At 41.9% G+C, this 18,757-nt stretch overlaps 1 protein-coding gene across 1 annotated transcript in view; it reads left to right on the forward strand.

Annotated features, from left to right (window-relative positions):
- Nucleotides 1-6,548, forward strand: part of AHR (aryl hydrocarbon receptor) — a 45,869-nt gene extending 39,321 nt beyond the window's left edge. Inside the window, 2 exon segments of the mRNA NM_001082205.1 lie at nucleotides 2,158-3,400; nucleotides 5,756-6,548. Of these exon segments, the coding sequence (NP_001075674.1) occupies nucleotides 2,158-3,400; nucleotides 5,756-5,902 (1,390 nt within the window). The 3' untranslated portion in view covers nucleotides 5,903-6,548.
- The last annotated feature ends 12,209 nt before the right edge of the window (nucleotides 6,549-18,757 follow it).

Raw genomic sequence — 18,757 nt, forward strand, 5'->3', positions numbered from 1 at the left:
GGAATTGTGCAGCAGTTCTGTTTTCTGGACTTTTTTGAAGTTGGCTGTTTTGTACCATCACGTTGTCTTAATTACTGTATTTTCAGGTTTGATATCTGAGTGCATGTCTTCATTTTGTTTGCTTAGCCCTTGTTCTTCAAGATTGCCTTGCCTCTTCTTCCCCTGTTATGCTTCCATATGTATTTTAGAAATCAACGATAATTCCCATTAGAAAATCTGTTGGGACTTTGAATGGAATTTCCTTGAAAGTATAGGTCACTAGAGAGAATGAACTCCTTGGTAATACTGAGTGTTCCAACCCATGAGCCTGGTGATGTATGTACCTGTGTGTGTGTACTGTGGAGGTAGGCAGGTGTACGGCTGTGTGTGTACCTGCACAGAGCGGTGCCCTTTCCCCTGCTCACTCTTGCTGGGATCTCATCATCTCTTCTACAGTTCCACTTGTAGTTTGTTCATTTTTGCTATTTTACCTTTGTGTTTTATATTTGCTCATTATTTCATACCTTCCACTTTCTTGGCTACAGTTGGCTATTTTTTCCAACTTTTTCTATTTTAATATATATTTAGACATATAAATATATGCACACACATATAAATTTTCTTTTAAGTACAGTTTTAACCAAGGTCCTCCTGTTTGATGTGTCTTATTTTTACCATTCACAATATTGGCAAAATTTCTTTTTTATTTATTTTTTATTCACAAGCTTCTTAAATATGGTATTATCTGTTTTAGAGTTAGGGGACTTTTCTGGTTGTTTTAAGTAATTAACATTTAGCATGATTCCATGATGTCAGAAGCATTCTCTGAGAAGGATTTCGGTCCTCTAAAACTCAGGGTGGCTTATTTTATGACATAGCGTACAGTCAGTGTTAATGAAATATCCCATGTGCTCTGGTCAAGAATGTATGTTCTGTTGTTAAGGAGTTTGGTGTTTTTTCCATGTCACTCTCTAGTTGGTTAATTGTATTGTGAGTATTCTGCATTGGTTTGTGGTGTATGGTTGCTCTGTCAATTCCTAAGAGAAGTTAGTTGTTTTCATTTTCTTAATGATTCAGGGCATTTCTTTATCTCTTTATGATATATCTTTTTTTTAATGAATTGCCAGTTAGTATAATTTGTCTTCTGTTGAGTGTTTTGGCTCTCTCTTAGACCTACTGGAGCTCTGTTCATATCTACTATGGATATGAAATTTAAATATATACATATATCTAATTATAAATTATAAATATACACATATGTCCCAGATGTTTTCCCCATGCCTTAATTTGGTTTATGACATCTTTTGCAAGGCTGCAGGGTTTCAGCTGACACACTGCCAGTCACACCAGTCTTCTCCTGTGAGCTCCTCAGGAAGTGTTCTTCTTAGACATGGCTCTTCTACTCAGATTCCTTTTCTTTATGCTAATGATGAACTCCCTGAGAGACAGATGAAGAAAGGGATCCCATTCAAAATAGCCACAAAAAATAAAGTATGTAGGAATAAATTTAACCTAAATCCTTATCATTTGTTTTTATATTTAATTTTTATTCCATACAAATTTATTTCTCTGGAGAATATCACCTGAGCTTGAAATCACCTACTATACCAAGTTTTGAGGGGGAAAAAAGCTCTAAATCATTTTAAAAATTTTATTTACTTATTTTTATGGATTTGAAAGGTAGAGAGACAGAGATAAATAGAGAGGAAGAGAGATCTTCTTTTCACTAGTTCAATCCCCAGATGCCTTCAACAGCCAAGACTGGGCCACACAGAGGCTAGGAGCTGGAAATTCCATCCAAGTCTCCAACATGGGTGTCAGGAACCCAAGTCCTTAAAGCCATGGTCTGCTGCCTCTTGGAGGTGCAGGAGGTGGAATTGAGAGGGGAGAGCTGTGGAGTAGGGACTTGCACCCAGGCATGCAAGTGGGATATGGGTGCCCTATGTTGCCTCTTACCCACTGCACCACGTGCCCTCCCCTAAATCATTTAAATGTGTTTGTCTAAAAAAAGTTTTCTAGCACTAACCATGAGAATGATTTGGGGCAAAATAAAATCTGTCTTCTATGTTGTCAACTCACTTGCAGCGTATTTTTCTTGCTCTTTTTTTTTTTAATATTTTAAGATATTTGTGATGGACTTCTGCTAACATATACAGACTTTCTTGTACCCAATTTTAGAGATGAAGAAGGAAGAGAGCATTTACTAAAACGAAACACGAAGTTGCCTTTTATGTTCACCACTGGAGAAGCTGTGTTGTACGAGATGACCAGCCCCTTCCCGCCCATCATGGACCCCCTGCCAATAAGGCCTAAAAGTGGCACTTGTGGGAAGGACTCTGCCACCAAACCAACTCCAAGTAAGGATTCTGTCCATCCCAGTTCCCTCCTGAGTGCCCTGATGCAGCAGGATGAGTCTATTTACCTCTATCCTCCTTCGAGTAACGCACCTTTTGAAAGAAACTTTTTTACTGAGTCTCTGAATGAGTGCAGTAACTGGCCAGAGAACGTTGCGTCGGTGGCCGGTGGCAGTGTCCTCAAACACGAGCAGATCGGTCAGTCTCAGGAAGTGAGCCCAGCGTTCTCCGGAGATCAGACGGTGCTCTTTCCAGATAATAAAAACTGTGACTTGTACAACATTATGAAAAACCTCGGTGTAGATTTTGAAGATATCAAAAACATGCAGAATGAGGAGTTTTTCGGGGCTGACTTTTCTGGTGAGGTTGACTTCAGAGACATTGACATAACAGATGAAATCCTGACTTATGTCCAGGATTCTTTAAACAAGTCCCCCTTCGGGAGTCCAGGTTACCAGCCTCAGCCAGCCACAGCACTGAACTCCAGCTGTATGGTGCAGGAACGCCTGCAGCTCGGACCGCCGCAGCAGCCTCCGTGCCGCTCGGAGCAGGCGACAGTGGAGCCACAGCAACAGCTGTGTCAGAAGATGGAGCACATGCAAGTTAACAGCATGTTTGCCAACTGGAGCGCTAACCAGCCGGTGCCTTTCAGTGAGCCTCAGCAAGACCTCCAGCCATACAGCGTCTTCACGGACTTCCACACGGCTGATCAAGCGTTTCCCTACACGGCGGCGATGAATACGATGCCTTATACACAGAACTTTACTCCTTGTAATCAGACTGTAGCACCACAGCATTCCAGGTGTACACAGTTGGATTTCGCTATGGGGAATTTTGACTCATCTCCATACCCTAGTACCTCTAATCTAGAAGATTTTGTCCCTTGTTTACAAGTTCCTGACAGACAGACACATGGAGGGAACCCACAGTCAGCCATGGTGGCTCCTCAGACGTGTTATGCTGGGGCCGTGTCGATGTATCAGTGCCAGCCGGGACCTGCACACACCCTCATGGGTCAGATGCAGTGCGAGCCACCAGTGCCAGGCCCAGAGGCATTTTTAAACAAGGTGAGTGATTTTGAACCCAGTAAACCCTCTCGTGATTCTTCTTACCTTGTAAATAAATAGACCTGAGTTATAAATATTTCATCTCAGTGGCCGATTTTCATCTATTTTCAGTAGTGTTCATGGAGATAGGGTTTCTAATTATATGTGTGACTACGATTTTTATAAGCCTGTACTTTTTCTAAAACATGCTATTTACCTGAATCTTGAAAGAAAGACGGCAAGGGCTAATGCAAAATGAATGTGTCCTAAATTACTTGGTGAAATTAGTTAAAAATGGGTTTAAATAGAGAATTTGTCTTGAGTGTTTCAAAACATAGAGCTTTTTAAGATCTCAGACTTGAAAATTTCACTCTTCAATGGTGTAACCCTGCTGGCTGGCTTGATACTGTATTTGCATTGTTTAAATATGTCCTCAGAACTCTGCTAGCAGCAAGTACACTTTAAATCCAGAAGTGATCATTAAAAAAAAAAAAGATAATGTAACATAATGATCCCAGCTGCTTTCTGTGGCCACCGGGGAATATATTGTTTGCACTTGTACTTTATCAGAAAATACACAGTTCATTTTAAAACATATTTGTTTAGCTTCAAAGAATATCTTGACTACAGTTAAGTTCACTGACCTCTGTGTATTATAGGAATTTGCAAATGTGACTTGAATCTTTATCCCTGATTTTTTTTTCTGGCTTTCTGTCATGCATTTGGTTTGTCTGATTGAATATGAGCTTTGTTAATAGAAAATGATGATGCGTTCTGATCATCCTTTGATTATATTAAAATTTAATAGTCAATTACAGTCTGTCTGACAACGTTGTTGTGACCTAATCATATTTCATTCTTGAGTAAGATGAATTGTGCAGAAGTGAGTGATGTGAAATTACATTTTAAATAGTGCGTCAGCATCACTTGAGTTCCCCCCCCCACACACACACACACTGCTTTTTATGCTTTTCTGTGAATAACAAAATACTAATTCTGCAGCATGCATTTTCCTCCATGGTGCCACTTGTTACCTGTGTCTGTTGGGCACTTGAAGTGTGGCTAGTCTGAAAGGAGATGTGCTGTCACCATGAAGTAAACACCCCGTTTTGGAGATTTGGCTTGTAAAAGCAGTGCAGAATGTTGATTTCATGTTGAAATGATAAAGTTTGATATATTAGCTTAAGTAAAACATTAAAATTAACTTCTTTTTTATTTTTTATTACTATTTTTTATTACTATTTTACGTGATTATTTGAAAAATTGAAGTTTTGGGCCTCACATTATATTTCTAATGGACAGCACTGCCCCATACAATATATTTAAAGAGACTGTCTTGCTTTTCTTCTGTTATATGGGATGAGAAAAATTCATTTAAAACCCGCTATTACCTGGGGAAATAATATTACCTTGTACTTGACAAAGCTGCAATTCAATCTGCTTGAAAGTTTTCACAACTTTTGGTATCATATACAAAAATGTGAAGGCTCTGTAATCTGTAACATTCTACAGAACTATGTATTTCCAGGCTGTTTGTCCTCCCTCCCTGCCTCCCTCCCTCCCTCCCTCCCTCCCTCTTTCCTTCCTTCCTTTAATTTCTATTTCTCTTTGCCTTTTCTTTTATTTTCTCTTTTCTTTTCTTTTTCTTCTTCCCCTTCTTCCCCTTCTTCCCCTTCTTCCCCTTCTTCCCCTGCCCTTCCCTTCCCTTCCCTTCCCTTCCCTTCCCTTCCCTTCCCTTCCCAATAGCATTATAGAAACCAAGCTAATTTCAGTGTAGGAAAACAAAAACGAATATTTTCTTTTGTTAATTGGACTCAAAGTAGAATGATGCTTTTAGTAGTATTCATTGATTGGCAGTTCTTATAGATAAGAAATTAAAGAAATCATACTCATGGTATACTATTTTAGAAATGCCAATCAACCTTTAGAAACTCAGAACTGGCCTTGTTGGAAAAGCCCAGGTCATCTGCAGGCAAGGTCACTGAGCCAAGCACTTGACTGGGAGCAGTCTGCTCAAAGCAAACCCACCTGTGGCCAAGCGTGTTTGTGACTCAGGAGTGGCTCTCGTGGAGCTGTCCTTTCCTGACCGACACAAAGGCAGTCTGAAAAGAGGCAGTTGTGTCACTCACCTGTACCAAGCTCAAAATGTCTTGTTACACTAGCAGAAAAACCAAAAGTTTATAAGTGCATGTAATGGATAATATGTAATCAGGATGTCGTCACCAAATGGAAGAGTTAAAGTTTGGTAGTAAACCAATGTGAAGTTTAACAATATGCAGAACTAAGATCTTTGCAACACATCTCACTATGTTTTCTAATGGCTTAAAATATCTGGAGGATTATTCAAATAAACTTCATTGCTATTTTCGTCTTCAGTTTCCGAACGGGGGCATGTTAAATGAGACATACCCAGCTGACCTGCATGACATAAATAACACTGTGGCCAGCACACACCTCCCGCCGCTGCACCATCCGTCCGAAGCCAGACCCTTCCCTGACCTGGCATCCGGCCGACTGCTGTGATTCCAAGCCCAGCGTTCACCTTGGTTTTCTGCACTGAAGTCACTTGTGAAGGATTACAGAGTATTAAACCGTCAGTGCTGGACAGCAGGTTCACCTGGAGGCTTCGGCGCATGCACCGTTACTCTAAGCCAAGTTTTAATTTCTGTTTTCAGAAAAGGAGTCTTAGAAATAATGCTGGCATTTCATATGCTATAGTCATTCAGATGGAATGTGTGCAACCATGGAATCGTGAGATACCATCTATATGTTACATGGCTCTGAGCACCACAAGCATGCAGACTTGTTCAGGGGATTTAAAGACTTAAATTTGAAAACTTTCTTTGAATTATCCTTTCAGGATAACAATGAAAAACTTTGACGTTTCCATCTTCTTTATTGTTAGTACACCAAATACAAAGTTACAAAATAAACCCATTTCTCTATCATTTTAGCCTCTGCTTTTGTGTCAGATGTTAAAATAAGTGGTTTGGTGCTTTTATAAGAAGAAAATAATCTCAGTGCTCTCCTCTTTCACTGTTACTCTAAGTGCCTCACATTTCTTTCTACCTGTAACACTGTAGGATGTATATTTTATATAAAATAGTCTTTTTCTTGTTTAAATTACTAGCATTCTCTCTGCACCCAGATATATTTGTATTTCCTAAATCCAATTGTTTTTATTAATTCAAACCTATTTTAACTGCACTACTCACCCACTTTTTTCAGGTAAAGGACAAATAATGATTGAAAAGATAATTATTTATTATATAACCTAGTTGCTTCTAGACTGTAACTGTTGCTATGTGCCTTATGTTGGAAACATTTGAAAGTAAAACATCTTCCCAAGTTATTTCTTATCTATATAAAGTTTAAAGCTGTAGCACTTAATGTCAAGGATGATTTCAGAAAAAGAGATACGCACTCCGCTGTATGCCTTTCTTGAAATCTCCATGATGGTGGTTGTATGTTGCAGTGTAAAAAGTCTGCTGTTAAATGCAACCATGTGTATTATAAAATTATGTTGAAAAGAAGCAGCACATGTTAGTTTGTAATTAAATTAAGCAAAGCACTCATTTCAATGTGTTTAAATTATCTTTGAAAACTGTTTTAGATCTGTAGTCATTAAATGTTATGTTGACTTTATAAATTTCACTTCTTAAAACAGTGGAAACTTTGTTTTTCCTCATTTGAGGAATGTTAAGATTGAAGATAGCAATGTTTGATGCAAAGTATTGTAATGAGTGAAATGGATGGTGCATTGTACAGATAAAATGAACAAAATTAGTTGTAAAATATTTCCAATCGTTCATTTAAAAATAGGGCCAAACCTTATATAGGCACATAAATAATTTGTTTTAGTTTCACGCATTTTATCAGTGTGTCTTTTTTAAGAAATCATATAATGAACTAAACTGCTTTTAAGTTACTATTAAGAAAAAGACAACCACGTAGTTTTTTACCTTCAAACGTTATGTCTTTATGATATAAAGACCTTTATTACAAATAGATTCCGCACTCTAGCAACTTTTCTGATCTCAAATTATTAAAAAGAAAATATGTCACCATCTGTCATTTTTTACTTAAATAAAGGCATCCAAAGGACTTAGACACACATTACATAGATTACTTAAAAACTGATGGAATCCCAAACTGAGATGCAGTGTTCAACTATAACATTTTTCATTTATAAGTAAATTTAATGTACATAAAAGTGGCTTCAGAGAAAAATCTCTCAGTTCCATGCAATTTTAGTCAAAATTCTGAATCTGTAGACTCAGTGTAAGTGTTGAAAAAGAAATCTGCCTAAAGCATTTCCTAATTTGTTTCCAGCTTGAGGTGTCACTAGGGATTTCAACCCATGGTTGTGATTACTATTCTCTTTCTGCATTTAAACCTGTCATTAAGAGCCTTTGCATAGCCACTTGTGTTGGTCTTTCCACATGGTAGCAGACGCATTGTGCAGTGGAAAACATAAGGCTTTTAAAATTGTGACTCTGATGACCATTATACACTTCTAAAACTAAAAGTTTTTAAAGCAATATTGTATATTTTTACCTACTTAAGTAAAATTTATCTCAGAATAATAAAATCATGTTAAACCAAATATACCTTTGTCTGTATTGCTAAGTGCCAAACCAAGAAGGCTTTGTGGCCCACTGCAGAGGGCTTTGCTTGCAGGTGACGTGCATGTCTAAGGGTGTGTGTGATATGTTTAGTGTGGACTCTTCCTCAACCTGGGAGATTCGCCAGCTTTCCAGTGTGTTACAAAGCCAGCCCTCAGAGCTATGCACGGACTCGTGTGTTCAGTATTACTAAACTGTAGATAAATGTTTTCATGGCTTTGCTCTTTTCCTTCAAAAATGTTACTGCTTACATATGCCATGCATAGATTGTTGTTTAAAATATGATTTATAGTCTCTTTATTATCAACATTGTATATAACAGTATATATGGTAATAAAGTAATCACCAAGTAAGAATATGTTTTAATGTAAGTTCTTTCTTTTGGTCTACGTAAAGGAAATGATCACTTAACATTAAAGGTTTATAACTGTTATATGGAGGCAGTCCACATTATTTAAGAAAGGGCTAAGTCAGTAATTCATAAACTTTTATTTACCTGAAAGGAACAAATTTCATGTATGTCATATCTGCAATTTTAAGAAGTTAATGATGCTTCCCACACTTCCCTCCCCGCTGGTTCCTACTCTCCCAACTTTGCTCTTTCTTTTTTCTTTTAATTTTTTCAGTGACACACTTTCAGTTTACTTTATAATCACAAGCTTGATCCTCCACTAAATAAAGAACTAAACAAGTACTAAGTAGAAAAGCTGCTCCTCAGGAGTATAGACAAGCACTATAAACTATAAGCAAATCCAAAATGTCAGTTTTGCTCATGTATATTACATTTTTTTCTACTTTATATATTAGTTACCACAAATCAGAGAAAACATGATTTTTGTCTTTTGGGGACTGGCTTATTTCAGTAAGCATAATGGTCTCCAATTGCATTCATATTGTTTCAAAATATAGGATTTCCTTCTGATTTTTTTTATGGCTGAGTATTCCATCATGTATATTTGCCATGGTTTTTTAATCTAGTCATCAGTTGATGGACTTCTGAGTTGATTCCATATTGTAGCTATTGTGAATTGAACTGCTATAAACATGGGGGTAGAGTTAACTCTTTCATATGCTGATTTCATTTCCCTTAGGAAGATTCCCAGGAGTGGGATGGCAGGGTCATATGGTAGGTCTCTTTTTAGATTTCTGAGGAATCTCTACACTGTCTTCCATAATGAGTATACTAGTTTACATTCCCACCAACAGTGTATTACAGTACTTTTTTCTCCACATCCTTGCCAGCAATTTCTTTTCTTTTCTTTTTTTTTTTTTTTTTTTTTTTTTGATAATAGCCACTCTAACCAATGGGGTGGCCCCTCATTGTGGTTTTTGTTTGAGTTTCCCTGATAGCTAGTGACCCTGAGCACCTTTCCATGTGTTGGCCTTTGTGTTTCATTGTTTGAAAAATATTTGTTCATATCCTTATCCCATTTCTAAACTGGATTGTTTATTTTGTTGTTGAGTTTCTTGAGCTCCCTGTGTATTCTGGATATTAATCCTTTATCAGATGCATAGTTTGCAAATATTTTCTCCCATTCTGTCTGTTGCCTCTTCACTTCGTTGAGTGTTTCCTTTGCTTTGCAGATGGTTCTTGGCTTGATGTAATCTAATTTGTCTATTTTTGCTTTTATTGCCTGTGCTTGTGGGTTTTTTTTCTAAAAAGTCCGTGCCTATGCCAGAGTCTTTCAGTGTTTTCCCCTAGGTTTTCCTCTAATAATTTGATAGTTTCAAGTCTTAGATTTAGACCCTTGATCCATTCTGAGTCAATTTTTGTGTAGGGGGTGGGATAGGGATCTTATTTCATACTTCTACATACAGAGATCCAGTTTTCCTGACACCACTTGTTGAAGAGACTGTCCTTTCTCCAGGAAGTGGTTTTAGCTCATTTGTCCAAGATTACTTGGCTATATATGTGTGGATTAATTTCTGTGGTCTCTACTCTGTTCCATTGGTCCACGTGTCAATTTTTGTCCCAGTGTTTTGATTATAACTGCCCTGTAGTACGTCTTCAGATCTGGTATTGTGATGTCTCCAGCTTTGTTTTTGTTGTTTAAGATTGCTTTAGCTATTCAGAGTTTCTTGTGTTTCCATATGAATTTTAAGGTCATTTTATTCTGGAACTGAAAGAAATCTTGGTATTTTGATTGGGATCACATTGAATCTGTAAATTGCTTCGGATAGTATGGACATTTTGATGCTATTAATTTTTCCAAATCATTATCATAAACTTCTTATCCAATTCTGACCTTAAATGTTTTGGCCTTTACCTAAATAGAAAAAAATACAGACTTTTCAGTAACATCAGAAATTAAAATGCTTCTGGACTGTTCTTTTAAACCCTATGTTATCAGTGTTACAAATGGAGTATTTTTAACATCTCAGGAAAAAATAGAGAGTCCTGTTTTTAGTAAATAACTTCTTGAAAATATTTCTGAAGAAATTTGAAACAACTTTTTTTTTTTTTTTTTTTTTTTTTTTTTTTTTTTTGACAGGCAGAGTGGACAGTGAGAGAGAGAGACAGAGAGAGAAAGGTCTTCCTTTTGCCGCTGGTTCACCCTCCAATGGCCGCCGCTGCAGCCGGCGCACCGCGCTGATCCTGGCAGGAGCCAGGAGCCAGGTGCTTTTCCTGGTCTCCCATGGGGTGCAGGGCCCAAGCACCTGGGCCATCCTCCACTGCACTCCCTGGCCATAGCAGAGAGCTGGCCTGGAAGAGGGGCAACCGGGACAGAATCCGGCGCCCCAACCGGGACTAGAACCCGGTGTGCCGGCGCCGCAAGGTGGAGGATTAGCCTATTGAGCCACGGCGCCGGCTTGAAACAACTTTTATTGGCTGTATTTTGTCATTGGATTCAAAAAATTCTTGCCCAAACCCAGATGCCCTCTCTAATAAATATTTTATACAAGAGCCCTTGCCCCAAATTCCTAATTGTTGAATGAAGATTCACCAGGAATTCTGCAATTAGAATTGATTAAAGAAAAATTCTGAGAAAACAGTTTTCATTCTCATAACAATTATGCATACAACCTTTTTGTATTTATCCTTTACACTTAGGTATTTTTCAGAACCAGGCTACAAGTGCCATCAAACTTAATTCCAGACATTTTAGAATGGTCTAAGAATGACATAAAATTCTCAGCCTTAACTGTTTGAAAAAAATCCAGTACTGTTTGCATTCAGTTGATGGATTCTTTTCTAAGATTATTTATTTATTTATTTAAAAATCAGAGTTAGAGAGAGAGAGGGAGAGACTGCGAAATAGCGAGATTGTCCATCCCCTGGTTCACTCCCCAGGTGGCCACAGTGGTCGGGACTGGACCGGGCTGAAGCCGGGAGCCTGAAGCATCTTCCAGATCTCCCATATGGGTAGTAGGGGCCCAAGCACTTGAGCCATCTGCTGCTTTTCCCTGCCATTAGCAGGGAGCTGGATCAGAAGTGGAACAACGGACTCAAACCCGTGCCCCAGTGGGATGACGGCGTTGCAGAAGGCAGCTTTATCCACAGCACCAGCCCCGGTAGATGGTTTCTGTCAGTACAACTGGTTCCATCTCATCAAGCCTGCTCAATAAACACTGGTCCAGGGCCTTGGTGACGCCTGATCCCTCTCTCACGGTCAGCAGATGAGTAAGGTCCCAGTTTTACTACTAGAACTGAGAGCATCATCCTAAGTGTGTTCCTTCACCCCAGCAACACCGCTGTTCTCAGTCTCCTGACCTCTGGTGTATGGGGAGAGGTTAGGTTGCCCGGATTCTAAGGTCTGCACTTATTTCTTACTGTGGTGCATGGAGCTTTACCCTTCCCTTGTTGAGTCTCCTCACAGGCTGTGCTGTGTGCAGGTATGCCCTCCACCCTGGAAAAAACATTACTTGACCCTGATCCCTTTTCTTTATTAAACTACCTCTCTGCTTCCTGTCTGAAACAGTTTTGATCTCCTGAAATCTGGTTTGGTTTTCCACCCTATTGTACATGTCATGTAATTTGCTTCTTACTGTAGGCTGATTTAAGTCTGGCTTAGCTGATATTGTTGTACCATTGGTAAGTGTCAGATTTTGCCCACTACCCCGTGGTTATATAAAAAATTAACATTAAAGGAATCTGGATGAAGGCAAATAAAGAGGCTGCAATTCAAAACTTCTACAATAATTTATTTAAGAATAATTTTCTATTTAACTGCGACATAGAAAGTACTAAGTGTCTGCCGTTACTATTTTCCTGTGATGTCTAAACGGCCTTTTTGCAGATGGAGGTAAAGCTATACATGGGCGCTAAATCTCCTTCTGTGGTTTGATGACTGGCTGAGGTTTTAGTCTCCTACGATCCTCCTTTCCATTGTGATCTCCCGACATCATCCTTGGCAGTGATCCTTCCAGCCTCGTGTTCATAGCTCCTACACACCAACTTCTGCATCGTGTTTTTCCATTCCACGTAAATACAGCCATGCCTGAAAACACTGAGCACTTGTAACTGCCCTACCTCTGTCCACTTGAAATTGCCTTTTGTTATCTCAGCCTTTCCTTCCCACCTCCCAGTCCTTTTCCCCATCTTCAGCCAACCTTGGGATTCCCAGACCCCTGGGTCTGTGTGTTTCCTCTACAGGCCCTCAGCCTGGACCGCCACTGCAAGCATGCTTGCATCCTGGATTTGTTCATTGCCTTCTTGGCTTCTGCTACTCCAGTCCATAGCCTTGGTCTAACCACTTTGTCTCCCCGATTAACCGATTGCTAGAGAAACGTCACACACTGAAATAATGGCCTCCCCATAGACTCTTCACCGTGCCTGTATTGCCAGTTGACTCCCCTTGTATCATCTTCCTGGTTCCTTCATCAGAGATTTATCACTGGTTATAGATTTCCCAGCCTCTTCTTGGGGAGAAGTAGCTAACAAGGGTGCAGGAACACTCAATGAAACAAGCAAGAAGCCACTGCTTTTCTGATGTTTGCTCTTCATACCCATACATGGCTGCAGTGGATGGAGATCCGTTATCTACCTTGATCCATGATGACAGAAGACATTGACTAGGTAGTGAAGCAAAGCCAGGTTGAGCCAAGGTCCTGCATGCCCTGGAGCCACTGAACCCTGCTCTGCCTGCCTCTACACTTGGTGTGTATTACAGAGAAACATGCGCACGCACACACACACCATGGGATCTGCCTCACCTCACTGTCTACAATGACGTCACCTCCAACTTGACTGAAAACGTCCAACATAACCTGTGGTTTGCTGGGTTTTTGCCCTTGGCATTTCTATCAGCAGTCCCCTTATATTTTCCTATTTTTTCTACTTTTTCTTGTATCTTCAGTCATTGAATGCTTTGGTTTCTACGGCTTGGAAACATAATCATCTTCTAAAAGAATAATAAATGAAACTGCCACTTCTTATATTTTTATTCTCTTTTTTTTACCACTGTATATCTGAAAAAGCAGCTGATTGATAACTTGCTGATCTTTATTTTTTAAATTTTCCATCTGAATTTAACTGGATCAATGTTACCTACTAAGTGAAGAAATTACCCCTGGATACTTGACTTGTTACCTTGGCTTCTTTCACATTGTGTGCCCCTAATTTCCTAATTTCAGACTCTGACCCTGTCGCTCCTAGAGTCCTTAAAAATCGCTAGCATGGTGTTCAGTACAATCAGTAGGCTCGAGGGGCCTGCCTCGGGCTGTGCCGTGCTCTGAGTGACCCTACGTCACCTGCCTCCGGTCACCTCCATTGGGTGAACTGCCTTTCTCTCCCTGCGTGAGCTTCGCTTGTCATCATTGTTATAAAGCAGCTCCATCTGGTAAAACCTTTGAGGAAGGGCCCTTTCCCATGTCCCTTCCATGGTGCCATGGCTTCTCATGGTGTGGGAGATGCAGAGCTAACTCAGATTTCAGACTTAGCAAAACCTTTGTCTCTTCCAACAAAGTGCTGTATCATTGATTGCATTTACCTCTGTTTGCACGGCCAGGAAGTGCAAAAATCAGTTTTGTACTTAGGTTCAACCTCCTCCCCTGCCTTTACTTGAGGGAAAAGTATTTGTGCTTCTGTATTACTGCGAAGCCTACTTCCTACTTCTTGAGATTGCCTGCTTTTGTTTTCAAGTTTTAATGTAAGCTGCACAACTTCTTTTACGGTTGGATAAGAATTACCTGTATAAGGATACCGTCAATAGGCCTGCACCGCGGCTCAATAGGCTAATCCTCCACCTAGCGGCTCCAGCACACCAGGTTCTAGTCCTGGTCGGGGCGCCGGATTCTTTCCTGGTTGCCCCTCTTCCAGGCCAGCTCTCTGCTGTGGCCAGGAAAGGCAATGAAGGATGGCCCAAGTGCTTGGGCCCTGCACCCCATGGGAGACCAGGAGAAGCACCTGGCTCCTTCCTTTGGATCAGCACGGTGCGCCAGCCGCAACACGCCAGCCATGGCGGCCATTGGAGGGTGAACCAACGGCAAAAGGAAGAGCTTTCTCTCTCTCTCACTATCCACTCTGCCTGTAAAAAAAAAAAAAAAAAAAAAAAAAAAAAGGATACCGTCAATAAATGAAGCAATGTTGAAAACTATTGGAAGAGACATAAGCTAGCCATAAGTGTCTTTAAACTAAAATGTGCACCAATAACACTCCACAGAACATAGGAGGTAGATGGGCCCAGTGTAGGTGTAGGACCTAAGGGAAAGGGATGGTGACCGAACAATGGTTTCAGTCCTGTCTGGCTTCCCAGAGGCTGTGACTTTTTTCCCCCACGCTTATTCTCTTTGACACAACTAACTTAAAATGATTTGCAATACTTTGTTTTTTTGTTTTTTTGTTTTTTTTAGCCACTCTAATATTCTCATCATAGTTGTCTTCTATCATCTGTCATTTCCTGTTCTACTTAGTTTCTGTTTTCTTTGCTGGACCAGAGGAAAGCAACAGGCCCAGAGTGGAAAGATGTGAGAGCTGATTGTGAAACTACCTGTGAAACTCTCTTCGTCCTCCCCTAAACAAGCAGGTGGGGAGGTTGCAAGCGTGCGAGGGCTTTCTCATTTAGGTCAGGTCATTTCGATACTTGAGTCGTTATGACCGTTTTGCACTGGCTGATGAGAAAGCCCAAGTTACACACTTGAAGATTAGCAAATGGGGGCCCAAGAGGTAGAGTGGTCTATTTGAACACACACAGGGTGGTGCAGACAGACCCAGGGTTTGCACTTGCTAATTAAGAGTGCTTTCAAAGGCACCAAATAAGAGCCGCTATCTCTGCCTTGCTCTGTTTGGTATTCTGCTAGTTGCTTAGTTCCAGCTATCTCACTTACTTACTGCCTCCCATGAAGTAAATCTAGTTATCCAAATTTTACACATGATTAAGCTATACTTAGAAAAAGCAGCCAAAATAATCAGTGTGCTTGTAGTAGACAGAATAATATCCCCCACCAAAAAAAAAAAAAAAAAAAGTTCATATCCTAATGCCCCAGAACCTGGGACTGCGTTAATTCAGATGGCAGATTGGATGCTGTGGTTTGGTTAAGGCTTTGGGTATGGCCTTCAGAGATCTGTGTGTTGGAAGCTCAGTCCCCAGTATTGACAGTTAGAGGTTGTGGGCCGTTAAGAGCTGGGTCCTAGTGGGAGATCTTTAGGTCACTGTGGTGCAGCCCTTGGAAAACACTAAGGGCCTTCTCTTCTCCCGGGGCACTGGTCAGTTCTCCCGAGAGGGCTGTTAGCAAAGGGAAGGCTGGCCCCTCTGCACTCAGGGCTCATAGAAGATGCTGGCAGGGCAGTAGGAGCAGTTGTGAGAGGAAGAGGTCCTATCGCAAAACACGAAGTCGGAGAGGCTGGGCTCCCACAGCCCTTCTCAGGGGCACACCCAGCGACTTAAGGACCTCTTAAGAGGTTCATAAATTCTGACCACCTCCCAGCACTGCCTCTCTGGGGCCCACACTTCTGACACATGAGCCCTTGGGGGCACACTGTAACCACATCCAAACCACAGCGCCTAGCTCCAGGTGTTCTGCGACAGCAATGGAAACCTGCTACAAGGGACTTCTCAGGCGGTTTTAGGGTTCTTCCGGATTACCTGGGTGGATCCAATGTAAACACAAAGGTCTGCCGGCGCCGTGGCTCAATAGGCTAATCCACCTAGCGGCGCCGGCACACGGGGTTCTAGTCCCGGTTAGGGCGCCGGATTCTGTCCCGGTTGCCCCTCTTCCAGGCCAGCTCTCTACTGTGGCCCAGGAGTGCAGTGGAGAATGGCCCAAGTGCTTGGGCCCTGCACCCCATGGGAGACCAGGATAAGTACCTGGCTCCTGCCTTCGGATCAGCGCGGTGCGCCGGCCGGAGCGCGCCGGCCACGGCGGCCATTGGAGGGTGAACCAACGGCAAAAAGGAAGACCTTTCTCTCTGTCTCTCTCTCACTGTCCCTCTGCCTGTCTAAAAAATAAAAAAATAAATAAAATTAAAAAAAAACACACACAAATGTCCTTATAAGAGGAAGATAGGAGTTCACAGAAGGAGGTTTTTTGACAGATGCATAGGGGGAGAGAGAGAGAGGCTTGAAGATGCTACAAACCAAGGAATGCAGCGATCCCCTAGGAGCTAAGAAAAGCAAGGAGATTATTTCTCTCCTTGAGCCTCCAGGAGGCACACAGACGCGCAGAGCTTGGAATTTTTGACTGCTCGTGCAGAGAGCATACACCTGTGTTGTCTTAAGCCACTAAATTTGTGATAATTTGTCACAGTAGCTTTGGGAAACTGATACAGTGGTTACGGATTTTCAGAAAGCCAGGGATGCACTCGGGATTGCAACATCTAGTCCTGGAGAAAAACAGAAGAGCTGTTCTCTCCACCTCTCCCTGACTATGGCCATTCTGTGGGGAAGAACAGATCAGAAAGGTCCAGTGGTACTTCTCATCCCCCCTGTCCACACCAAGTGAAAGACCTACCCCTACAAAAGACCGTCCTAGTATTATGAGGCCAACGGTGGCTCCTAATGGGCTCCAGCCTCGCCTGGGCATTGCAGAGACACGTGGAAGAGCACCACCAGCTCACAGTTCCATGGCAGCCTTGCCTTGCCAGATCTTCAGCTCATGTCGGAAGCCAGGAAATGCATCGCTTACAACCCCATGTGTGTTTCTGAAAAATGATCCTGATAAGCAGAGCCTGCTGTTAGCAAATAACGCTACAAATTAGTCTCATTCCTAGAAGAAAAAAAATGACTTCTCTACAATGGATATTATATAAGCAGTGTCAGTTTGTACATCTCAAGTGTTTTTTTATTCCCTGTGTTGAAAATTAACAAAGCTACTTTGGAGTCACCTTTTATAGCTATGTAGCTAAGGTGCTGGGAAAAGAGAAACAATTTTTTAAACTTATGTCTTCCTAGTATCACCCAATATGGTCAAAGGAAGGATCACTGCAAAGAGGAAGTGGCCCCAAGCTGTCATAAATGTATTCGTTCAGTGCCTAATTTGCATAAGGAGTTGCAAATCCATGGTTGGAATCGATTCTGACTCCCACTACACTGAGTGAGGAGCCACGAACTGTTGGTTGAACTGCTTGCATCAAGCATGCAGTTCTGTTGACGTCCACCTGTCCAGCTGTGGCTCAGTCCCTGATAATCGGACAAGAATAACATCACCGAACCTACTGAGGAATTCTTCTTTCTGCTGAGGGAATAGAGGCGACAATGTAAGATAATGAATGCTTTTCAGACTAGAATGTTCCTCATTTGTGTAGGAAATTAATATAACCAGGTGGAAGAATGATTTGGTCACTTGACTGATCTTTCAGATTGCTTTCCTTTTTTTAAAAAAAAAAAAAGATTTATTTATTTATTTATTTATTTTTGACAGGCAGAGTAGATAGTGAGAGAGAGAGAGAGAGAAAGGTCTTCCTTTTGCCATTGGTTCACCCTCCAATGGCCGCCATGGCTGGCGAGCTAATGGCCGGCGCACCGCACTGATCTGAAGTCAGGAGCCAGGTACTTCTCTTGGTCTCCCATGAGGGTGCAGCGCCCAAGCACTTGGGCCATCCTCCACTGCCTTCCCGGGCCACAGCAGAGAGCTGACCTGGAAGAGGGGCAACCGGGACAGAATCCGGCGCCCCAACCAGGACTAGAACCCCGTGTGCCGGCGCCGCTAGGTGGAGGATTAGCCTATTGAGCCGCAGCACCGGCCAAGATTTATTTATTTATTTGAAAGAGTTACACAGAGAAAAGGAAAGGCAGAGAGAGAGAGAGAGAGGTCTTCCATCTGCTGGTTCACTCCCCAATTGACCACAGCAGCTGGAGCTGTGCCGATCCAAAGCCAGCAGTGGAGATCCTCTGGGTCTCTGGGTCTCCCATGTGGGTTCAGGGGCCCAAGGACTTGGGCCATCTTTTGCTGCTTTCCCAGGCCATAGCAGAGAGCTGGATCAGAAGTGGAGCAGCCGGGACTCGAACCATCGCCTATATGGGATGCCGGCACTGCAGGCGGTGGCTTTACACATACGCCACAGAACAGGCCCCAGATTCCTTTCCTTGATTCAAGTGAGAGGTGAAATGGAATGTCTCTCATTGGCCATCTAGGATTCTCCAGATGGCGCTCTCTGGAGCTGGCGCTGTGGCGCAGCAGGTAAAGCCGCCGCCTGCAGTGCTGGCATCCCATATGGACCCCGGTTCGAGTCCCGGCTGCTCCATTTCTAATCCAGCTCTCTACTATGGCCTGGGAAAGCAGTAGAAGATGGCCCATGTCCTTGGGTCCCTGGACCTGCGTGGGAGACCCAGAAGAAGCTCCTGGCTCCTGGCTTCGGATCGGCCCAGTTCTGGCC

The sequence above is a fragment of the Oryctolagus cuniculus genome, chromosome 16 (assembly GCF_964237555.1).
Source record: "Oryctolagus cuniculus chromosome 16, mOryCun1.1, whole genome shotgun sequence".
NCBI classification, from domain to species: domain Eukaryota; kingdom Metazoa; phylum Chordata; class Mammalia; order Lagomorpha; family Leporidae; genus Oryctolagus; species Oryctolagus cuniculus.